This window comes from Ostrinia nubilalis, chromosome 17, assembly GCF_963855985.1.
Source record: "Ostrinia nubilalis chromosome 17, ilOstNubi1.1, whole genome shotgun sequence".
Taxonomy (NCBI): domain Eukaryota; kingdom Metazoa; phylum Arthropoda; class Insecta; order Lepidoptera; family Crambidae; genus Ostrinia; species Ostrinia nubilalis.
Window position 1 is genome coordinate 13213488 of NC_087104.1, and position 25364 is coordinate 13238851.

The 25364-nt window shown below is 43.5% G+C and overlaps 1 protein-coding gene across 1 annotated transcript in view; it reads left to right on the forward strand.

The window, feature by feature from the left end:
* Positions 1 to 841: 841 nt before the first annotated feature.
* Positions 842 to 25364, forward strand: part of LOC135080277 (CD109 antigen) — a 60620-nt gene continuing 36097 nt past the window's right edge. Inside the window, exons 1-22 of the mRNA XM_063974964.1 lie at positions 842 to 1057; positions 1396 to 1826; positions 2109 to 2289; positions 2668 to 2839; positions 3211 to 3323; positions 4596 to 4736; positions 5339 to 5561; positions 5820 to 5951; positions 6607 to 6791; positions 6992 to 7129; positions 7605 to 7733; positions 7779 to 7883; positions 7917 to 8054; positions 10045 to 10194; positions 11151 to 11375; positions 11954 to 12131; positions 12820 to 12995; positions 13998 to 14210; positions 20718 to 20828; positions 22223 to 22363; positions 23588 to 23737; positions 24832 to 24971. Coding sequence (XP_063831034.1) covers positions 1420 to 1826; positions 2109 to 2289; positions 2668 to 2839; positions 3211 to 3323; positions 4596 to 4736; positions 5339 to 5561; positions 5820 to 5951; positions 6607 to 6791; positions 6992 to 7129; positions 7605 to 7733; positions 7779 to 7883; positions 7917 to 8054; positions 10045 to 10194; positions 11151 to 11375; positions 11954 to 12131; positions 12820 to 12995; positions 13998 to 14210; positions 20718 to 20828; positions 22223 to 22363; positions 23588 to 23737; positions 24832 to 24971 — 3548 coding nt within the window. The 5' untranslated portion in view covers positions 842 to 1057; positions 1396 to 1419. The remainder of the gene's footprint in view (positions 1058 to 1395; positions 1827 to 2108; positions 2290 to 2667; positions 2840 to 3210; positions 3324 to 4595; positions 4737 to 5338; positions 5562 to 5819; positions 5952 to 6606; positions 6792 to 6991; positions 7130 to 7604; positions 7734 to 7778; positions 7884 to 7916; positions 8055 to 10044; positions 10195 to 11150; positions 11376 to 11953; positions 12132 to 12819; positions 12996 to 13997; positions 14211 to 20717; positions 20829 to 22222; positions 22364 to 23587; positions 23738 to 24831; positions 24972 to 25364) is intronic.

A 25364-nucleotide genomic window follows, 5' to 3' on the forward strand; every position in this document is an offset into this window, starting at 1 on the left:
ATCAGGTCGTCGGTCCACCTTGTGGGTGGACATTTTGATAGTTCCTCGCTTGATGGAAACTGGGCCTCAAACTTAGTCTTAAGTGGGTTCAATTCCTACTTTTGTTGTGATTAAGTATCAGCCCGAACATTAATAAGATCAGTTTCGATTGATTATTACCTATTTAATGAATCTGTATTTAGTAAGCACTAGCGTAACCGCACCACACATGCATCTATCACCTACATACTATAGGATCACACTACTACTTTACATGAATTACTAACTAAAAATGAATTGTGGCTGCCAATTTCCATTTACCCCTTTCGAGCTTGTCACCGGGGTGGTGGTTGGGACTAACAGGTGGCGATTACCACCTAGCGGCATCTTTTTTTATAAAGATTGATGTGAAAGGTAATTCGTGTAGAATGTCCTAATTAGCAATTTGGAAATTAACTTGTATATCTGTAAAATCGCTACTGAAATCTCTCCTGAGAAGAAATGAGGTCTCAATGGTGGACATTGGAGATAAAAGTAAAAAAGTATTTAACACTAAAAGAAAGAGACAGCTGTTCCCCACTATTGGGATCACATACTCTCTAATCTGTGATTGGGATAGGAGAACAAGTCGGCTGCCCAGCTGGCCCAGCTCAGCAGCAGATTACAGGAAACGGAAGTACGGACTAGTACGGAACGGAACTTTTGGTAAGTCACAGATCAAAATAATCACAGTAAATATCACGTGACTGTCACGTAGTTCCACGAACCATTGAATTGTCACAATCGATTTCATAGGATACGATGATTTTGTTTTACAAAATCGGTTTTTGTACAACACTAATGTTACCGGGCGTGGTGCGGCTGCGCAAAGAAAAAAGCTTTCCGAATGAAGTGAGTAATAGAATGGCGTTAACGTTCTTGTTTATTTGATTCGATTTATCTTATTTTACAATGAAATACCTTTCGTAAATCAAACTATAGCTTTAGTTTTTACAAAGTGAAGTGTTTTTGTGTAAATTAATGTTTTTGGTGCCGCAAAATTCGTGTAACGAGGCGTTTCCATGGGCGTTAACTTCAGGTTAAGTTATTGTTAGGTTTATTATTAAATTAAAATTAGTGATAATTAACCCGTTTACCCCTTTTTGACATCGTGTTTTGTTTAAGTTATCGATTTTAAACATGAATGGGGCATAAAAATGTGTTTGTCAAGTTACACTTTGTTGTTTACGTTAGGTAACGACTGAACGTAATTTGAAACTTGAGTTAACTTTTTACTCTGATGATTTCCTATTCAAAGGTATAAGTTTCCTTTCAATGTTTTCGGTTTACGCTACTAAGTATTTATTGCGACTGCATTGTATTTCTTTTAGTGTAATAATATTACAGAAACCATCTGACCTCATTGTGATGTTACAGGCATCTGAAATCCAAGACTGAAAAATGAATCTCGACTTTATTTGTATAAGTTTATTGATATTACAATGTACGGCGCAAGACTACAACCCCACGTACAATCCTGACGTGAACCAGCCCAACCCAACAATATCAAATGACTACCTAAGTGGTCAGAATGACCCTAGGTATGACAACCCATATGACCCGAACAGAAGGTACCAAAATAGGAACCAGTACAATAATAATCAGAATGTGTATGATCCAAATCAGAGGTATGACAATAGGAATGATCCTAACCAAAGGTACGACACTAGGAATGATCCAGCGTACACTAATCAGAACACATTCAGCCAGGATAATACTCCTAGACCCTCATGGGATACTGGCAGGACGTATAGTACCTCATATAAAAGTCCTCCCTTAGAACAGGACAGTGTCATCATCAATGAAGCGTAAGTTGTTCTTATAAGAATTTAAATACCTGATAACATACAGTAACAGACATATTTTTATAAAAATATCAAGTTTGCTAACACCATTTTCATTAGGAAGGGTTAGTTTTCTTCCAAAACAAGCTATGTAATATTGATTTCATAAAAATTACAGTTTACTCTAATGTAAACTTAGATAAAGGATTTGATATAAAGATGATAACAATACTTAACTCTACTGGAGATCTTAATTTCCCTTCTGCGCCTAGTTCTTATTAACTAAATCAACCATATTTCTTTCAGGACATACTTCATTGTAGCATCTCGAATGGTCAGGCCTGGCCAGATCTACAAGATCTCCGCCAACATTCTGCAGGCCCGATTGCAGATGACTGTCCGTGCATCCATCGCCAGAGACGGAGTGGAGATCGCTGATGTGATCCAGAGGGTCAAAGAGGGTGTGCCGGAAATATTGAATATGAGAGTAAGTCACTGCATGAATTAATGAACATGATAGTAAGGCGGAGAATGCATTTAGCATGAAGTCCAGCTTTTGTACGTTATTTTTGATATAGTGTTTAAAATAAAAAACACACCAAAATAAGGAACTAAGGAAAAATACTACTTTAATTTAAATGTTAATTACTTAACTAGATTGCCAAACATTTGTTGTAAATTTTAATGAAGTCTTATCACATTGCATAGCAAAGTAAAAGAAATTGTTCCCAAATCCTGCTATAGTGATATTTATAGTAAAAATGCAACATGAAAGTTAAAAATATTATAAATTAAGAGAAAAACCCAAATTTAGAATTCAAGTTCATGCTTTTTTGTTATTGTTTTTTTTTTAATTACATTTTAGATCCCAGCTACTTCTGTACCAGGAGACTATAAATTGAGAGTGGAAGGCTTATACCTGGATAATCCGTTTGGTGGCAGAGCATTTGTGAATGAGACCCAGCTTATGTTCTCAAGGCGGTTCATGACCATTTTCATTCAGATGGACAAACCTGTCTATATGCAAGGACAAACAGGTGAATTTATTTTCATTAGATTTTTGTATAATAGATTTCAAAGCTGAAAATCTGAAATTACTACATATTTACTACTATGAATGAACCAGTAAACACTAAGGAATTTGAAGCATAGGTAAATAGGAGTGTCCTGCACTATTATAGATAGATAGAACACTTTATAGGACAAGAAAAGAAAGAGAACATTACAAAAGATATGGCACAATTGAGATGGTGTTATTGCTTTAATTTGCTTTAAAGTGAATATTATGTGAGTGTCATAGTTTAAATAAGTAAAATGTCTACTGGAGAATATTGTGTATTATTAACTCTGCAATAAAATTATCATACTGTAACAAAATAATAACTTCATGGTAATCGTTTCGTTTCAGTCCGATTCCGCGCCATTCCCATAAACACGGAGTTGAAAGCTTTCGGCCGAGCCATCGACGTTTATATTCTAGACCCCAATGGGCACATTATGAAAAGGTGGCTTTCTAGACAGGTGAGTTTCTAGACATGATGATACAGTGTTATTTAATTTTTAGCGATAAGAGTCGCATCTGAAACTAATTAAAAAATTATAACTTGAAAAAATCGACCTGCCTAAGGCGCTGAGCTACTTAGACACTGGATGAACCCGTCGAAATTTTCAAGTGTAATACGCTGTTTGTTTCATCAATGTTGGGTATCCAACCCTTAAACATTTAACAGAAATATTGTTGCAAATATTTAACTGTCAGTTAAGATGAAATAGCTCTTTTACATAGTTATTTAATTTGTATACAGGTATAATGATGATACAGGTATTCAAGTTATTTTCCAGTTTTGTAACTGATTAAAAAGTCATTATTGCAACGTTGTCCATAAAATGGAAACATGGTTTGGTGTTATGTTCGTCTGTGGCGATACAATACGAGAACATTGCCATAAAACATCTGATAACATTGATCACTATGCATCAGATAGTGCATTGTGAAATATGATGTTAGGATCAATCATTGAAGTGTCGTACATATAGTGATTTCACAAAAAATATTAAACAAAAAATCAGGAATACACAAAGAGCAATGGAGAGAAGCATACTACGGATCAGGAAGATACATAAAGTACGAAGTGAAGAGATAAGGAAAAAAACAAAGGTTACGGATGCATTGAGACACGCACTAGAACTGAAGTGGAAATGGGCTGGTCACATAGCACGCTGCACTGATGGAAGATGGACATTGGAAACCACCAAATGGAAAGGACCATCAGGCAAAAGAAAGGCAGGTAGACCGAAACAGCGATGGAAAGATGACATTGTGCAGACAGGTGGGAAAGACTGGATCGACCTAGGCGCGGACAGGGCAAGATGGAAAGGATTGGAGGAGGCCTATACCCAAAACGGGGTCCATACCCTTAATTAGATTAAATTCTTAATATGTCATTGCAAAAATCTGAAATGTTATTCAAGGTTTGGAATAAAAGGCTTTATTATTATTATTATTATTATTACATATAGTGAAAACTTCCTGAAAATGTACCTTAAATTATGTACAAAAAGTGCAAAATTGCGGGACATTATAAAAACTGCGTTAATGTAAACATGTACATTCTTAGGCTGAGTTGCACCACCTAACTTTAACCGCAATGATAACGATAAGCGGTGTTTTTTTGTATGGAGTTTGACAGACTTTTGATATTTGCTATAGTAAAAGTAAGATGGTGCAACTTAGCCTTACCTAACTAAAGTGGTGCATTTAAAACAAGGTTACATTTACTTTGTTCTCCACAGAGTAACTTCGGTACAGTCAGTCTGCAGTACCAGTTGTCAGACCAGCCTCTCTTCGGCATGTGGACCATCAAGGTGGAAGCGTTGGGACAAACGGAAGAAACACAGTTCCTAGTGGAAGAGTACTATCAAACGCGCTATGAGGTATGACTATTGAGTCAAATTTTTCCCTTTAGAGACAATTTGCTGTATCCCAAATTCATAATGTAATTTTAACCCTACCTTTTTTCTACAGTGGTACAAATTTAAAAAAAATCCAATATATTCGGCCATACTTGCTGCTAGTGAATCACGGAGAACACATACTTATAATACCATAAAATTATTCAGACCAACAGGTCACTTAGGGCCTACGCTAAAACTTGCGCGAGCACACGCACGCCAGTCTGTATGAGCAACACAGTGTGTCGCGGACGCATGCGACGGATTTCTTTCTAAAGCCTGGTCTATGAGCACGTAGAATCCCGTCCAATGACCCCAAGCTGCCCATCCTTGTCGCTCGCACGTAATTATGTTGCTGTCGCGCTCGCACACTCACTGCGGGCGCGCGTCGCACAGTCGCGACAGCAATATAATTACGCGCGAGCGATAAGGATGGGTAGCTTGGGGTCATTGGACGTTATTCTACGTGCTCACGGACCAGGCTTTATACGCGCGGCCGAGGCAGGCTCACAGTGCGACCGCCCACGTTCAGTGGCAAGTTTTAGAGATATTGTTAAGTTATTAAACCTCAATTTTCTCTACAGGTGAACGTAACAATGCCAGCGTTCTTCTTCAACACGGACCCGTTCATCCACGGGCGGATCATGGCCAACTACACGTCGGGCGCGCCCGTCCGCGGCAACCTCACGCTGAAGGCCACGGTGCGGCCCATCCCGCGCTACCGGCCGCGCTACTACGACCGCGGCCAGTTCAACAACCGCGGCCAGTTCGGCCCGCCGCTGGGCCTGGGCTCCTCCTACACTAGAGGTGAGGTGTGACGCTCGAGGCCACGTGCGGCCCATCCCGCGCTACCGGCCGCGCTACTACGACCGCGGCCAGTTCAACAACCGCGGCCAGTTCGGCCCGCCGCTGGGCCTGGGCTCCTCCTACACTAGAGGTGAGGTGTGACGCTCGAGGCCACGTGCGGCCCATCCCGCGCTACCGGCCGCGCTACTACGACCGCGGCCAGTTCAACAACCGCGGCCAGTTCGGCCCGCCGCTGGGCCTGGGCTCCTCCTACACTAGAGGTGAGGTGTGACGCTCGAGGCCACGTGCGGCCCATCCCGCGCTACCGGCCGCGCTACTACGACCGCGGCCAGTTCAACAACCGCGGCCAGTTCGGCCCGCCGCTGGGCCTGGGCTCCTCCTACACTAGAGGTGAGGTGTGGTGAAGCCGTAGTCATGACGACACGACACGAAATTGAGCTGAAAATCAGTATTGGGACACAAATGTGTTGATAATGCTACTTTTTATCCGACTGCGCCACAAGAAAGTCGGCCGTTTGGTGTAGTGGTTCAGAACGGACTACTATGCCGAGAGGTCCCGGGTTCGATTCCCGGCCGGGCAGAAATTGACATGATGAATTTTAATTTCTGTGACGGGTCTGGGTGTGACTATGTATAATATGTATGTATTTAAAAAAAAAAAGTATATAAGTAGTATATCCGTTAATACTTAAGCTAGCACCCATAACACAAGCATTAAGTTGCTTACTTTGGGGCTAGCTGGCGCTGTGTGAAATTGTCCAAAGATTATTTATTTATTTATAAGTAGATGTTTTGTTTCTTAGAAAGCTTTTTCGCACTTCATCCGATCCGAGTTCATCAAAATACGGACCTAGAAAACTAATAAAGAAATCGGATGACAGATATCGGATCTAGTGCGTATTGTTTTCACGGATTCAAAACGCATTATAATCGGACGTAGTGCGGAACTGTTCTTACTGTGCTGTTTTAGTGCTAAACCGGTCTTACTCTGTTGTTCCGTTTGTTTTTTTGTCACAAAACATAAAACTTTTCTATTTCTCAACAGTCCGTCCAAACTACAACCCGTACCTGTACAACGAGTCGGGCTACCAGCCTTACGACTACTACGGGCCGCTGGACGAGTACGGGCGCGCGGTCGAGCGCCGCGTGCTGCCCGGCCAGCCCAACCAGATCGACCAGCCAGATTGGGTCTACGACCTGCAGCAGGTCAAGACGAGGATGTTCAACTTCGTGAGTATAGCTTGTTAGTAATGTTCAAGCGAGGGCTACCAGCCTTACGATACTACGGGCCGCTGGACGAGTACGAGCGGCGAGTGCTGTCCGGCCAGCCCAACCAGATTGACCAGCCAGATTGGGTCTACGACCTGCAGCAGGTCAAGACGAGGATGTTCAACTTCGTGAGTGTCTAAAGCTTGTTAGTAGTGTTCAAGCGAGGGCTACCAGCCTTACGATACTACGGGCCGCTGGACGAGTACGAGCGGCGAGTGCTGTCCGGCCAGCCCAACCAGATTGACCAGCCAGATTGGGTCTACGACCTGCAGCAGGTCAAGACGAGGATGTTTAACTTCGTGAGTATCTGATCTAGCTTATGATAGTGACCGAGCGAGGGCTACCAGCCTTACGACTACTACGGGCCACTGTCGAGCGGCGAGTGCTGCCCGGCCAGCCCAACCAGATTGGGTCTACGACCTGCAGCAAGTCAAGACGAGGATGTTCAACTTCGTGAGTATCTGATCTAGCTTAATGATGATGCTGCGTGCCCAAACAACTGCACGCAGGAAGATTTAATGAAGGTTAGTGACGACGCCATTCTTATGGCGGAGTTTTGGGCTGACGCTGAGTAGGTTTGTTGTCGACACGACAAGAAGATCTAGCTTAATGATAGTGTCCGAGCGAGGGCTACCAGCCGTATGATTACTACGGGCCACTGGACGAGTACGGACGCGCTGTCGAGCCAGATCGACCAGCCCGACTGGGTCTACGACTTGCAGCAGGTCAAGACGAGGATGTTCAACTTCGTGAGTATCTGTAGCTTGTTAGTAGTGTTCAAGCGAGGGCTACCAGCCGTATGACATCCACGGGCCGCTGGACGAGTACGGGCGGCGAGTGCTGCCCGGCCAGCCCGACTGGGTCTACGACCTGCAGCAGGTCAAGACGAGGATGTTCAACTTCGTGAGTGTCTGTAGCTTGTAGTAGTGTTCAAGCGAGGGCTACCAGTATGACTACTACGGGCCGCTGGACGAGTACGGGCGGCGAGTGCTGCCCGGCCAGCCCGACTGGGTCTACGACCTGCAGCAGGTCAAGACGAGGATGTTCAACTTCGTGAGTGTCTAAAGCTTGTTAGTAGTGTTCAAGCGAGGGCTACCAGCCTTACGATACTACGGGCCGCTGGACGAGTACGAGCGGCGAGTGCTGTCCGGCCAGCCCAACCAGATTGACCAGCCAGATTGGGTCTACGACCTGCAGCAGGTCAAGACGAGGATGTTTAACTTCGTGAGTATCTGATCTAGCTTATGATAGTGACCGAGCGAGGGCTACCAGCCTTACGACTACTACGGGCCACTGTCGAGCGGCGAGTGCTGCCCGGCCAGCCCAACCAGATTGGGTCTACGACCTGCAGCAAGTCAAGACGAGGATGTTCAACTTCGTGAGTATCTGATCTAGCTTAATGATGATGCTGCGTGCCCAAACAACTGCACGCAGGAAGATTTAATGAAGGTTAGTGACGACGCCATTCTTATGGCGGAGTTTTGGGCTGACGCTGAGTAGGTTTGTTGTCGACACGACAAGAAGATCTAGCTTAATGATAGTGTCCGAGCGAGGGCTACCAGCCGTATGATTACTACGGGCCACTGGACGAGTACGGACGCGCTGTCGAGCCAGATCGACCAGCCCGACTGGGTCTACGACTTGCAGCAGGTCAAGACGAGGATGTTCAACTTCGTGAGTATCTGTAGCTTGTTAGTAGTGTTCAAGCGAGGGCTACCAGCCGTATGACATCCACGGGCCGCTGGACGAGTACGGGCGGCGAGTGCTGCCCGGCCAGCCCGACTGGGTCTACGACCTGCAGCAGGTCAAGACGAGGATGTTCAACTTCGTGAGTGTCTGTAGCTTGTAGTAGTGTTCAAGCGAGGGCTACCAGTATGACTACTACGGGCCGCTGGACGAGTACGGGCGGCGAGTGCTGCCCGGCCAGCCCGACTGGGTCTACGACCTGCAGCAGGTCAAGACGAGGATGTTCAACTTCGTGAGTGTCTGTAGCTTGTTAGTAGTGTTCAAGCGAGGGCTAGCAGCCGTATGACTACTACGGGCCACTGTCGAGCGGCGAGTGCTGCCCGGCCAGCCCAACCAGATTGGGTCTACGACCTGCAGCAAGTCAAGACGAGGATGTTCAACTTCGTATCTGATCTAGCTTAATGATGATGCTGCGTGCCCAAACAACTGCACGCAGGAAGATTTAATGAAGGCTAGTGACGACGCCATTCTTATGGCGGAGTTTTGGGCTGACGCTGAGTAGGTTTGTTGTCGACACGACAAGAAGATCTAGCTTAATGATAGTGTCCGAGCGAGGGCTACCAGCCGTATGATTACTACGGGCCACTGGACGAGTACGGACGCGCTGTCGAGCCAGATCGACCAGCCCGACTGGGTCTACGACTTGCAGCAGGTCAAGACGAGGATGTTCAACTTCGTGAGTATCTGTAGCTTGTTAGTAGTGTTCAAGCGAGGGCTACCAGCCGTATGACATCCACGGGCCGCTGGACGAGTACGGGCGGCGAGTGCTGCCCGGCCAGCCCGACTGGGTCTACGACCTGCAGCAGGTCAAGACGAGGATGTTCAACTTCGTGAGTGTCTGTAGCTTGTAGTAGTGTTCAAGCGAGGGCTACCAGTATGACTACTACGGGCCGCTGGACGAGTACGGGCGGCGAGTGCTGCCCGGCCAGCCCGACTGGGTCTACGACCTGCAGCAGGTCAAGACGAGGATGTTCAACTTCGTGAGTGTCTGTAGCTTGTAGTAGTGTTCAAGCGAGGGCTACCAGTATGACTACTACGGGCCGCTGGACGAGTACGGGCGGCGCGTGCTGCCCGGCCAGCCCGACTGGGTCTACGACCTGCAGCAGGTCAAGACGAGGATGTTCAACTTCGTGAGTATTTTACTACCTTAGGCATTAGTTTAGTGACCAACCGAAGTCGATTTATGCACTAATGAAGCGTCCGCCACAGCCTTTTCGGTCCTCAAATCGTTCTAAGCGTCATTTTGTAATGTAAACAAAAAAGTTTTTTTTTATTGTGTTGCTTGTGTAAGAAACATTCCGCTCGATATTTTGGGCCATTTCGTCTGCCAAGCAATTGGTTGAAGTAAACCATTAGTTTCGGCCAAAACTTCGGCCTATTTTAAAGCCGAAAACTCAGTCGATACTACTTATTGGCTACAACTTTCTATTGCTACATCTATTCCAACAACTCGTCTTTATTTCCTCAGGATGAAAAATACCCGTTCTGGATGACAAAACCAGACCCACTGCAGTACATCAACCAGAACAACCCCGACTACAATAACTATCAGACCAGCACTTCATCATACAGCAGCTATTACAACACACCTTACGATCAGCTGCCTTACTTGAGATTTGTGAGTACTCCTGTTGATCAGTTTCACTTTATCATTTTCAGATTTTCTAACAGTTTGTCCTTAATTTATGTATCATCATCATCAGCCTAAGTCAGTCCACAGTTGGTCATAATTCTTATCTAAAGCATATTTCTAAGCGTAGAGGTTATGCTCGTCCATTCACTGCCCTTGCATCTTTGTTCCATCCAGGCAAGCTTGCTAAGAATTTATAGTTTGTGTGACCAGTATAAACTTTTATCACAACTGCGCCGGATATTAAACAAAGGGTGCACCAAAGTCTTTATTTTTAATCTATAAAGAAGTCTTTTTATTCGAATTGTATACTCCCTACGCTGACCAGAGGGGTTAGGGTTTCTTCAAAAGTACGTATTTAGTTAGTAAATAAACAACCATGTAAAGCCCGGTCCGTGAGCACGTAGAATTTTGTCCAATGACCCTTAGCTTCCTTATCGCTCGCGCGTAATTATATTGCTGTCGCGACTGTGCGACTGGCACCCGCAGTGAGTGTGCGAGCGCGATAGCAACATAATTACGCGCGAGCGATAAGGATGGGTAGCTTGGGGTCATTGGACAAAATTCTACGTGCTCACGGACCAGGCTATAGTTGTAATCACATGTATAACGGCCCTTCAAACCTCTAACGCTCGGATTCGCGTTTGGCGGGCTTTCTTTTCGCGGGCTCGCGCGCTCAACCAGCGCGCTCTTTTCCAACGGTCGCCGCGGTTTTGTAGTTTGCAAAACTCGACCTTATTGTCAGTCCGCCCACGGCCGCGACGCGAGCCAACGATCTCTTGGTTTATAACGCAATTTCATAGACATATTGATTGTAATCACAAGTATTGTTGTATCTTTCGATGTGTTTGAAGACTATACTTGGTTTTGTTGTGCCTTCGAACTCATTTCTCGACCCCGATATACGAAACAAACACGCATGTTAAATAATATTTTTCCCACAGTTCAACGGCACCTACGACTTCAAATACCCAATGTCGGAGCTGGCGCAGTTAGTACCAGACTTAGACGGCGTGGAGGTCATCATCACAGCGTCTGTGGGCGACCCTTTCCTGGATGAGGTCATCGAGGGCTACAGCATCGCCAGGATATTCAACTCCTCGCTGCAAGTGTCAGTGTTAGGAGGCACGCCGCAGGTCTTCAAGCCGTCCATGCCCTTTGATGTCTACGTGAGTATACCCATGGAACCGTTTTAGCTACCACTACTTCTTAGCAAGGGTAATCATCAGAGGGTCAGTGGGTGACCCGTTCCTGGATGAGGTCATCGAGGGCTACAGTATCGCGAGGATCTTCAACTCCTCGTTGCAGGTGTCGGTGTTAGGAGGCACGCCGCAGGTCTTCAAGCCGTCCATGCCTTTTGATGTCTATGTGAGTATACGCAAGGCAACGTTTTAGCTACCACTCCAATGCTATTGCTTTTCAATAAATTTTGTAATTTATTGAAAAGCCTTTGACAGATTATGAGGCTTGCCACCGGACCTGGTGTTACGACCACGACCACTCTGGCAAGAGTGTAGCGACGAAGAATAAGTCTTTAAAATCCCCTTTTAAAAAAAAATGCAACAACTACATATTACAACTGCATTCCATAGTGTAGTTTGATGTGCCGTCTTCGTTACTCAATTTTACGTTGTGGTCAAACCCTACCTAAAAATATCTCGTGTAGGCTTCGTCTCGGATATCTCGCCGTTGGTGCAGTCGTTTTGAGTGCCGTTTCATGATACAAGCTTAATATTTCCCCCCACAGATGGTGGTATCATACCACGACGGCTCGCCGCTGCCTCCATGGCAAGCGGCCGGCGTATCTTTGGTGGTGAACCTGCAAGTCGAGGGTCGCGGAGGCAATGTAGAACCGCAGTACCCCACGCTAGTAGCGGGACACGAGGCTGTATGGCATCTGCGATTGGACCTATACAAGCTGCTCAGTAAGTGTCGCCGGTGGGGCAGTGTTAGGCACACACTAGGCGACACGCGACAGCGACAGCTCGGCGACTAGACGCGAAGACAGGCTGCGGCCGACAGTTTCATATCGAGCTGTCGCTATTGCGTGTCGCCTAGTGTGTGACTACACTGTAGTACTGATTAAGTCAAGCCGTAAAATTAAGGAGAAAAAGCTCTGGGCAAAAAGAAGACGTATAAATGTAGGAAAACCGAATAATGCTTTACTAATGATAGAGAGTAATTTCTTACTAGTTGAAAGTGCTCTCATCTGTAAAAAATATCCAATCCACACTACTTATTGTCGATTACTCACGTTAACAATCAATACACGTTTTTGAGACCAGTCCTCGAATCTTTTTCATTCAACCTACCAGCTACATAAAGCATCGCTCGATCTATAGTCCGATAACTTCGTACACAACTGTCCTGCGGTGGACAGACGATGGCGAGAACGAGGTATCAGGGAGGCAACGGGTAGCGGGGAACGGCAATGCATGCTACTGCTACGTGTTATCTCGCAGGAACGTCGCGCACGAAATTGCTGGACTATCAAGGTACAGCGTGCCAGGGTTCGAAAGGATAATTTATTATCAAGAAGCGTAATTATCTTGATAATTTCGAACCCTGCAGCGTGCATGTCGTGATGCTTACTCATTGCGTCATTCGTTACAGAGTTGGAGCGCGACCCGAACTACCGTGACGTGCTGAACAGCATCACGGGCGTGCGACTCAGTGCTCAATTAACAGACGCGCGCGGCCAGCACGCCGCGGCCGACGCGCACTTCGTGGCGCACTACAGCGCGCGCGACCAGCACCTGCGGATTTCCACCTCCACCACCGACGCCAGGGTCAGTGCCGTGAAATTCAATACTTTATTCGGTACACCCCGTCCGCCCCGGGTACCAAGCATCAGGGGGTGACACAAGTCGCGCAGATTAGTACTCACTGGCACATCTGCATGGCAAATCTGCGGTCTATGTCATGATACGGGGGGGTGGGGGGTGTGATTGTCTTTCAATCTTCGAATCGGTAGGTAACCCCAAAATCCTGGGGGGTACCAGGGGGTGTCTTAGGACTTATGACGGGGGGTGATCGCCCCGGGTGCCAACCCATGCTACGCCGCCACTGTCGGTACATGATGGACTGGATGGGACGTCCACCGTAAGGGCATCGTAAAGGTAGCAGGGAAGCGCTGGACGCAGGCCGCTACCAATCGATCAACATGGAAAGCATTGGGGGAGGCCTATGTTCAGCAGTGGACGTCCTATGGCTGAAATGATGATGATGATGATTCGGTACATAGGCCCCCTCCAGGGCACTTAAACACGTCCCAAATATAGTTCGCCCTACCACCACTTTGGGACGCTACCACCGACGCCAGGGTCAGTGCCATGAAATTCAATACTTTATTCGGTACACAGTAGCGGCGTAAGGGGGGGGCGGTGGGGTACCAAGCATCAGGGGGTGACACAAGTCGCGCAGATTAGTACTCACTGGCACATCTGCATGGCAAATCTGCGGTCTATGTCATGATACGGGGAGGTGGGGGGTGTGATTGTCTTTCAATCTTCGAATCGGTAGGTAACCCCAAAATCCTGGGGGGTACCAGGGGGTGTCTTAGGACTTATGACGGGGGTGATTGCCCCGGGTGCCAACCCATGCTACGCCGCCACTGTCGGTACATGATGGACTGGATGGGACGTCCACCGTAAGGGCATCGTAAAGGTAGCAGGGAAGCGCTGGACGCAGGCCGCTACCAATCGATCAACATGGAAAGCATTCGGGGAGGCCTATGTTCAGCAGTGGACGTCCTATGGCTGAAATGATGATGATGATGGTTCGGTACATAGGCCCCCTCCAGGGCACTTAAACACGTCCCAAATATAGTTCGCCCTACCACCACTTTGGGACAAAATATGGGCAACAGCATCACGGGCGTGCGACTGAGCGCGCAATTAGCGGACGCGCGCGGCCAGCACGCCGCGGCCGACGCGCACTTCGTGGCGCACTACAGCGCGCGCGACCAGCACCTGCGGATTTCCACCTCCACCACCGACGCCAGGGTCAGTGCCACCCATGCCAACAGAGATGGATCTAGGAAGGGACCATTGAACATTCGATATTACGGTCATTCGATGTTTTTATAGCCTGACCAGGAACATAAAAACCCTGGCATAGAGGCGCGTCAATTGCATTTGATAGTGCAACACTGAGTACAGTCGTACCTGTGTTAAAATAATAGGCTAATTTTATGTATAGCCCGAACAGGAACATAAAAACCCTCGCCATGTTGCGGAAAACTAATGGTACTAATTTCTTTTAATGGCAACAGTAACTGAAAACTTCATTGACATGTCACCTTGCATGTCAGTCTATTGCTGTCAAAGTGTAAACAAACTTTATTTTAAATGTGCGCAATTGATTTTGTGAATTAAATTGCTAAAATCTTTTTATAGTCGTGAAAGAAAAGTGGTTCACAATGTGTTAAAGTATTTGTCGAAGAGAAATACTAAGGGTTCGGACAATATTTTCATTGAATAATGTTTCCGACAAAGGTTGTCAAATTGACTGACATGTTTATCGCATAGTACAGTCCACTATGAAAATTAGCTGTGGTTTGTTTCAACTATACCTATTTTTAAAAAAATTGTCACTTTCTAAGTGTTGAATTTTATGGAATTGGGAAAGAAGTACCGAGTTTGAAGCGTTCATGAGCAAACATTGCAGTTGAATATTCAAGTTCTGAATTTGATTATTGATGAATAATAAAATAAATCCTACTAGCTCGATTGATGGTTTCATTTAATTTATTTAAATCAGGTTACCTATAATAATATTTTTTCGTTAATTTATGAAAATAACAAATTAGCCCGTAATCCTGAATCCTGATACATAAAGTTAGCCTATTAATTTAACACAGGTACGACTGTACTCAGTGTTGCACTATCAAATGCAATTGACGCGCCTCTATGCCAGGGTTTTTATGTTCCTGGTCAGGCTATACCATGATTCAGGATTACGGGTTAATTTGATATTTTCATAAATTAACGATAACATAATATTATAGGTAACCTGGTTTAAATAAATTAAATAAAACCACCAATCGAGCAAGTAGGATTTATTTTATTATTCATCAATAATCAAATTCAGAACTTGAATATTCAACTGCAATGTCTGCTCATGAACGCTTCAAATTCGGTACTTCTTTCCCAATTCCATAAAATTCAACACTCAGAAAGTGACAAAAAATTTTAGAATAGGTAGTTGAAACAAACCACAGCTAATTTTCATAGTGGACTGTACTATACGATAAACATATCAGTCAATTTGACAACCTTTGTCGGAAACATTATTCAATGAAAATATTGTCCGAACCCTTAGTATTTCTCTTCGACAAATATTTTAACACATTGTGAACCACTTTTCTTTCACGACTATAAAAAGATTTTAGCAATTTAATTCACAAAATCAGTTGCGTACATTTTAAATAAAGTTTGTTTACACTTTGACAGCAATAGACTGACATGCAAGGTGACATGTCAATGAAGTTTTCAGCCCAAGTAACATTTTACTCCATTTAAGAGTTCAATAGTCGTTCACATGTACTCCACAAGCTGTGTATGTCAGCTGTATACGAGCTGTATAGCTTGCTATAATGCTTTTATAGAACCAGTTTGGGCACAAATTAGACAGCTTTAAGTTCACTATGGCTGTACATTAGCAGTATAATAGCATTATAATAGCAGTTTAAGTAGTAACATCGTACTTAAGGCTGACTTACGGCACTATATGGGACGCAGTGTGAACCATACAACGTACGTGAGGACAATAAAGAGTAACAAGTGGCTAAATGCCCAGCTTTCAAAGTTATAAAGTCCGACAAAAGTACTCCAATGCTACCTAAAGTTCACGTGTGTCTTAAATTATTTCCACATTTTAATATTAGTTTGGTATTTGTACGTGAGTGCCAAGAGGGAAACAACTCGGGCGGATAATCAATTATCAAATAATAACACGGGTTTTAAATACTTAATAATGTTAATGCCATTGGGAATGCAACTTTATCGTGAAATGTATACATATTTACAGCTAAAATATTTACGCGCCTCTGTAAAAACGCGATATTCATTTTAAAATATTTAAAACTGGCTGAGAGGAAATCTACAATTTTCAGTTTTTGATATTGGATTGGCATTATAATTATACTACGGTAATTAATTATAACATGAAACCAAAACTCAATCGCTCTATCTGCGAATTTTGTGATAAATCTGCATTAATTTTGGAGATTTATTTGGTAAATATTTTAGGTTATGTAGAACAAAATGGTGGAAATGAAATACGGCTATGTGAACTGTTATAACTCCAATTTAATGCGGTGAGCGTATATTAGGTTCACATGTGTTCTATTAGAATGCTGTTATCTATATGAAGTTCCACATTTGTACCACTACAGCGCTAATGTCTATAAATTTATTCTAATGTGAACTTATGTACAGCTTTAAGATGTACCTAGTTCAGGTCAATTGTGTATCTTTAATTCTTTCAAATACTGAAATTTTAGAGATCCGCAATAAAAATTATTAATGTCCGTTAAATCGCCTAGCCCAGGTACTAATAGTCAAGTATGAATACCTAAAGCATCAGACGGTAGTGTTCCCGGTTTAACACTAGAAGTGCCGAAGATTACGACCCCCCTAAAAGCGCCGCTGGGTCAATTTTGTCCCAGCATATATTTTGTAACATTTTTTAGTTTCAGGCATGAACATTATGGTTAAAACTATTTGTAGTATCCTTAAAAAATGGTTTATCTATATAGTTAAATCAATAGGTACTTATTTCTTTAAAAATATAAATGTATTTAATTTTAATTTTGAATTATTAAAACACAGATATTTTTGGTTTCATATAAAAATAGTCACATATTACATGGTGTTATACTGTATTAAAATTATGAAATTACTAATTTAACTATTCATTATTCTTTTTGAATAAATAATAAATATCTTACAAATAATAGTACACATTTTGCACAAAGCTTTTTTGGATGGTTTTTTTGTCTCTCTGGTCTACTATGTGTTTAGGAACTTTTATAGGTACGGTTATTTTTCTGTTATCCGTACACACACAGTGAAGTTTTTTACCAGTTACAATGAAAAGTATGTAAGTTTAATTTAAAAAAAAATAATAAGTCACACATTTTAAAAATGTATCAAATCAACAATGTATGAACTGGCCCATGTCTTGAAGTCACCTTCCTACTAATATTATAAATGTAAAAGTTAATAAAGATTGATGAATTGATGGATGGATGAACCGATGAACGGATAGGAAGGATGAATGGGTGGATTTAAGCCTTGAACTTGAACTAAGTGAGTGTGGATTCATGGTTAGATCGATTGTTGTTTTTTCACTCTTTTACGCAAAAAATACTAAGCCGATCTTAATAAAACTTTGCAGTTTTATTGTTAATATTTCAGAATAACATAATATAGTCTATAAATAACAATAATATTCAGTTATTTGGTCAAATAACAACGATAAGTGTCAAGAAATTAGGTCTTTCTGTGATAAACTTAATTTCTCACTAGGTGAAGTCACAGGCAAAAACTAGTACAATTTAATTACATTTCTGCATTGTGATGAGTCACCTACACGTTCCTCACCTCCCCATTCTCGTATTTCCTCGAAACAAAGACTCTTCATAGAATTATTGTTGCAAATACCAAGGTGAGACAAAAATGACCCAGTGGCGCTTCTAGGTAAAACCGATTTTAATTTTTTTTCTAATAATGTTATATTATCAAAAACATTAAAAAATGATAAAATTCAATAAATCAGGAAAAGTCAAAAAGTTTCATGGACTTTCGTTGAAAAATAAAAAAGTTAGAGACGATCAAACTCGCGAGTGGGACAAAAATGGGACGGCGGCCTTTCTAGTGTTAAATTCGTTTATTATGCTTGACAATTTATTCAAAGCGGAATGAGGAATACGATTTTCAATAGCCCATGTTCTTATTTTTTTTTGCGAAAGGTTAAATAATTGTCCAAATCAAAATGGTATTCACTATCACAAGAACTGCAATCATCACACTCTGATAAATCTGGTATATTTTGAAGGGAAAGGACAATGGGCAAAATGGTACCCGGCTCCAATAGATATGTGTCTAGTATCGTTTGAAAGGTCTTACCAAGATGAACAACTTTTACTATGACCACCAGCCTCAGATCTGGTTGTGTACGAAGATATACATACTTTTTTGCAGAATGGTACCCGGCTCCAATAGTTATGTTTGTAGTGTCATTTGAAAGGTCTTACCAAGACGAACAACATTTACTATGGCCACCAGCCTCAGATCTGGTTGCGTTCGAAGATAAAGATACTTTTTGTGTAACCTAAGTATCATACAGTATGAAGGGGGACGCGCTAGGGGCAGGGCACCGACGAGATGGTCGGACGCGGTGAGGAAGACGGTGGGCGGGAGTTTGCATCGTGCGGTCCACACAGCTTATGACCGCAGTCTGTGGAGGAACACTATCTGTGGTCGCGATCCTCATCAGTGAGGGACCGAGGAAGAAGAAGAAGAAGTATCATACGTGTCCATCGTATGGTACTTAGGTTATGCGAGGCAGGAAGGGTTTACTGCTCTAGCATCCTTCCTTAACTCTATAATTATTGATAGGGATAATTGTGAAATAAATATTTTTATTTAAAGAAGTACTACCCCCTTATTAATAAAAAGTTACACCTAGGAAGAACCTTGGATTAAAATGACATTTCCATACCAAATGACAATTTAAGCCAGAGTTCAACTAGGGTGTAACTTTCATTAATAAAGGGGTTAAAGTTTTATTACTTCTTAAGGGTTTTATTATGAGTTGCTAAAGCGAATAAACCCACAAGACCCAATAAGTCCACCCACAAGATGGACCGACGACCTCATAAAGGTAGCGGGAAGGCGCTGGATGCAGGCCGCCACCAACCGGCCATTGTGGAAATCATTGGGGGAGGCCTATGTTCAACTGGACGTCCTATGACTAAAATGATCATGATGATGATGATGAAAGCGAATAAAGGGCTAATAGCTTGGGTAGTTCATCGTAGGTATAATCCTTTCCTTTTCAATGCTTCTTTTAGTTATATTAATAGATTGTAGTCATAATACATACTCGTATACATGGATGATTGTGTTATACTTTCATTATAATACTTAGTGGAATTACTGCTTTCAAAACGTGAATTAGAACTGGCCCCATAGCAGACATTTTCCTACATCTAAAGGCCTTTTAAAATATATATTGGTTACGGCTATTGGAGCGGGTACCACTTTCCATACATTTGTGCCCATCATCCTTTCAGGTTCAGGCATAATATTTTCCTCTGCATCATGTACAGAACCACCATGAACAACTAAAAACAGGCTTGGGGAAATGTGTAATAGAATATCACATTCACATTCGTGTTCAGCTTAAAGCAAATAAGAGTAGTACTTGTGGACAAATAAACTGCTATTGATGTTAATGGACAACATATATAGTCCTTTTAACAGCCTACAGTGTACATGCGAACCATTGAAACACTTTTGTACAGATAGTAAAAAAAGGTTATTTTAATTATCACAAACAAGTCCTACTACAGCTACTAGCTGTATAACAGTCTAAAACAAGTAAACATAACAGCCTTTGGCTTTATAAATGACCACGTGTGTTCTATTAAAATGCTAGCTCTATAACATCGTACAAGTAGGCCGTTAAACAGCGGTTGCCGTATCTCTACCCTCCTATAATGCTCTTAGTCAGATGGCTGACTAAAGGATAGTAGTTAGAGTATTATAACACCAACAATCGTATAAAAGTATAACTCTACACTAGTCTACACTCCTATAAGTCCCTTAGACAGGTATAGGTGTAATTAATTGCAATAATACAGCTTATACATCACGAGTGAACTGTACTAATGCTTTAAGTACACATTGGAACTAAATGTGAACTCTTAAATGGAGTAAAATGTTACTTGGGAGTTACTGTTGCCATTAAAAGAAATTAGTACCATTAGTTTTCCGCAACATGGCGAGGGTTTTTATGTTCCTGGTCGGGCTATACCATCGATATAATTACTTTTCGATGTTATGTCATTCGATGAAACGGCTTTCGATAAAATATAGGGAACCCAGATTGGGGCGCCTGCACCGAGTAGCAGCCTAACGGGGGCACCAGCAGGGGCGTAGCTACTGCCATATCAGCCGTATTATACTGGGCCCTCAAGCTACAAGGGTCGAATGAACCATTCAACAGAACAGGCCCAGGGGTCCTGGGGTAACCAGGGTCCCGCGATCGATGGGGATCCTATCTGTTTAATAAATAATATGTACTAATTTTACAATAACCGTTTTTGAAAAGTAAAGGACCTCTTGACTTGTCAATAGCCTTTTTTTAGTTGCAAAGGCTCCCAAAAAAATTTTGATACAGGGCCCGTTGAAAGAACGCTATGCCGAAAAATAAAGTTTTACAATTTTTTTCCCTTGTCTTCTGGATAAAACTGATGTTATAAATATGCTTATTTGTTATAGGTCGGCGAGTACATAATATTCCACGTGCAAAGCAACTTCTATATGGAAACATTCAACTATGTGGTGATGTCCAAAGGCATCATTTTGACGACGGCACAAGAGATCATGCAGGTAAAATTTGGCGTATAATTTTTTCGTTAGACGATAAGTCCATGCATTTAAGGCCTATTCAAACCTGAGCGATATTCGCTGCCGCTGTGGGTAGAGGTACATACCACGCGGGTTTCGCTCAGGTATTTAGTATCAAGTATCGCGGCTAGAGCGACCTGAGCGATATTCCCTGCCGCTGTGGGTAGAGGTACATACCACGCGGGTTTCGCTCAGGTATTTAGTATCAAGTATCGCGGCTAGAGCGACCTGAGCGATATTCCCTGCCGCTGTGGGTAGAGGTACATACCACGCGGGTTTCGCTCAGGTATTTAGTATCAAGTATCGCGGCTAGAGCGACCTGAGCGATATTCGCTGCCGCTGTGGGTAGAGGTACATACCACGCGGGTTTCGCTCAGGTATTTAGTATCAAGTGCCGCGGCTAGAGCGTTTTCTCTGCCGCAGACGGTAGCGAATACCGCTTAGGTCTGAACAGTATTATTACCGCATACCCACTGGGTTTTCTCTGCCGCAGACGGTAGCGAACACCGCTTAGGTCTGAATAGGCCTTTATGGTCTAAAATTGACGATAAGATTACATTGTGTTGTTCATTCTAGGCTGGCTAGTAAAGGCTTAGTGAGCTGCCATACGGGTGGATTGCAAGCGTTTTCAACGCGGAGCGGCGACGCGCAACGTTACTAGAGAGTTTTCGCCGCCCAGCTGCGGGCGTATTCGCTGCGTCGCCGCTTTGAATTCGCTTGCGATCCGACAGTGTGAAAGTTCTTATCTTATCTTATTTAGAGCCGCGCGTGGGCGCAGTGCACGTCGACCCATTGGGATCTTTTGTGCCTCCCTTTACCTTTATCCCCCCTCATCCGCAAAGATCCTATCCATATAATGAATCAAGTGTTTGGGTGAGAGGGACCTATTATCTTCTGGTGTCGGATAAGCCGACCCCAGGAGACCCATTCTAGTTCTAGCTAGCGCGTCGCATTCGCACAGTAGGTGTTTCATGGACTCCGCATGTTCTCCACATGCTCGACAAGCTGTCGTCCGTAGTTAGGCCCATTTTGTGGAGCATGTGGTTTGTAGTGTAGTGTCCTGTCAGTGGAAGTTCACTAATGCTGGATTTCTATATTCAATCCTGATCCAAATTGGACGGATTTGGATTGTCAACTGTCAAATTTTAATATGTTTTTGGCCAAAATATCTGCGGTTTTGTTTTTTTTTATATTTTTATATTGTTTATAAGACTATTTAAACAATATTAAAGTGTAAATGCATCGAACATTTTGGAAATATAATCTAAAACTGAATTTAATTTGACAGTTGTAATCCGGATTTGGACAAGGATTGAATATAGGAAACGGGCGTAAGAGTATTGGAATGTACAAAATCAATTCTCTTTTGTCCTCAGGACGGCGTACGCACGTTCGCCGTGACGGTGTCGGCTGAGATGGCGCCGGTCGCGACGGTGGTGGCGTGGAGCGCGGACCGCCGCCGCCACGTCATCGCCGACTCGCTCACATTCCCCGTCAACGGCATCTCCCGCAACAACGTGAGTGTTGTGTCCAGTAGACTGTGCCTGAAGTGGGACAGCGCCCAAGATTTGATTTTATTACCTTCGGGGACTGGTCAAGGAAATATATACCTGACACAAAATATCAAAACGCAACAATTAACCTAGAAATTAGCACAGCACTAAAGAAATATATTCAAAACTGCCACGCGGTCTCGTGCTAGATGAGAGTCTTAAAGGCCACCTACTATCAACGGGAGCGCGTAGTAAGTAACTTGCTTCTGAATGTATTGTAACTTTTTACTTTTTTAAATTTTTAAACCGGCAGACAGTGGTGACTGAGTTTGTTGCGGCGCTTCTTCTCAGCACTTGCCAAATGTTTGTCTTGAAACGCTGGTAGGGCAAAAAAAGAATGAGACATGTATAGGCTCCTTAAGAGCATTTGACGATTTGCAAGTACTAATTTAATTAGTCTAAACAAATAAAGATAATTTTGATTTTGATTACCTTTTGCCGCGACTTCGTCCTCGTGTACTTTGGTATTTTATAGAAATACTTTGTCTACTTTAAAAACTATACTTAAGGTCGTTTTCAGTTTACGTTTACAGTCATACGCATTTTCACCGGCCTGAGCCTTGATGTTCTACGTTGACGTCGGTTGCGTACTTCTCCAATAAACACTACATTACATGAGGCACCGCATTGTGACGCTGAATTCAGCGGTGCATTTATGCCGCGTCTTCGTTGTAATGTTTATTGGTACCCTCGACAGACCTCACATTAGCGCCAAAGCACACAATACGTTGTAGGTGCGGCGCCGTAACGGTGTCGTTGCGTCGTCTTACATAGAAATATCTGTGGCATGTCACAAGATGTGCTGCGGCGCCGCACCGGACTTGCAACCACCGAGACGAGGAGGAAAGGGATGAATGCGTTGCAACGTTGGAGCTGCCCCTACATAACAACGTTGCGGTGCCGCACCGCTCGTGTGCCCGTTAATAATGAGGGCTATTGTTTTAGCGCTCACCAGTTGGCGCCACTGTAGACTTGTAGAGTAAGGTCCTGTCACTTGCTAGTAGCGAAGACAGTGGCGCCGACAGGTGAGCGCGAAAGTGGTAGGAGGACAATCGCATTTGCACTTATCAAGATGGCGCCACTGTAGAGTAAGGTCCTGTCAATCGCCAGGGGTGCCAACTGTTAAGTATAAAAACGATAGCCCTCATTGCTATTGTTTCATATGTATTTTGTCGTTTTCTCCCACAGTTCACAGTGTACGTGAACAACCGCAAGCACCGCACGGGCGAGCGCGTAGAAGTGGCAGTGTACGGCGAGCCGGGCGCGTACGTCGGGCTGTCCGCCATCGACGACGCCTTCTTCACCATGCAGGCCGGCAACGAGCTCACCTACGCCAAGGTAGGCTATGCCACATAATAATAATAAGTACTACGTACAGAAGTTTTACTTCGCGAAGGTATTTAAAAAAATGTATGCTCAATGTCATTAACTATGGTGTAATTTAGCCTGTCTCAAGAGTCAAGCACCATTTTGTTGACAAACGTCAGTGATCGGCACTGCGCCGATGCTTTAGGGCTGACTTCGGTAAAATGATGTGACGTGAGGTGCCAAACTGCGGAAAATGGCGGAGGAAATACACGATTTAGCATGAATTATCATGAATAATATTAACTACTTATTTACCTCTCAGTGTCTTGAGGCAACTTAAAAAAGTACATGACTTTCTGTGTTTTTATTATTATTTAGGCAGTTAAATGCTGCACAGTATTTAGTACACCATTTTCTTTATTTTCTTCCATCATACACAAGAATACGCGTGCGTGAGTCAATGTACGCTCGTATGTGAGGCCTTGTCGAATAGTATCCTGTAGGTGGGCCATCGTGCGTGTTTTGTTTTCGATGTAAACTCGCGGAGATGAACAGGCGTGGCTGTACACACGTGACGTCACAGCCGCAGCCACCGCGCGGCCATCGACGACGCCTTCACCATGCAGGCCGGCAACGAGCTCACCTACGCCAAGGTATGGCTTATACATAAATTGACGACTAAGGGTTGATTTCCACCAAAGCGGAGCAGAGCGGAAAAGTGCTAAGCGGACTAATTTTTAGATAGAAATTGATAGCGGCGGCAGCACGGCACGGATTGGATTGGAGAGGAGGAGTGGAAATAATATGAAATTATATGTTGCTGGTTATTCTTTATTCTCTAAAATCTGATTGGTTATTCAAAACACTTCGCTCTGCTTCATTCTTTTCTGCCTTGGTGGAAGCCGGGCCTTAGACTGAAACTTGCTGTGTGATTCCGGCAAAAAAAAGCTGACTTTTTTAACTACCACTTGTGATTTAATATGCCCCTTACGTGTAGGCCAAATCCTCATCAAGCTGTTGCTGTTGAAGATAATTTTCTACTCTGTATTATATTTTTTATGCCATTATAATCACTTAGTTCCCAATAACGAATTAAAATTTGAAACAAACTTTGTGTTGCGCAGGTGATCTCCAAGATGGCGCACTTCGACGAGGCCACTAATGGCACGTTCGCGTACACGTGGCGCTCGCACTTCGGCGACGCGGACGAGCTGGTGTACTTCCCCGCCTCCACCTTCGGCGTGGACGCCAACCGCACCTTCGAGTGAGTGTTGTGTGCCACAAATGGCACTTAGTCCGGTGCCTCGAATTTCTTCAACGCTTGACAGAATGAAAATATATTGCCGCCGCCGCGCCGCTGCCCGCGAAATTCGAGGCAGCAGCCTTAATGTCTTAATTGGGTGCTGCGGTACAATCTTGTACCTTTTAGTTAGAGGTGCTGGTAATGGCGAGAGAGCACTGACACCGGAGGTTTCTGGGCCTAAGAAGCATTGAATAAACATAAGTTTGAGATGACTTTTATTTATTTTTTTCAAGTCAAAATCATTAAAAAAATTAATCCACATAATAGACTTGTTCAATACGTCTTAGGCTCATCCAATTTTAGGACACTGCATATTTATGTCAATCAACAGATTAAACCTCTATTTCCCGTAAT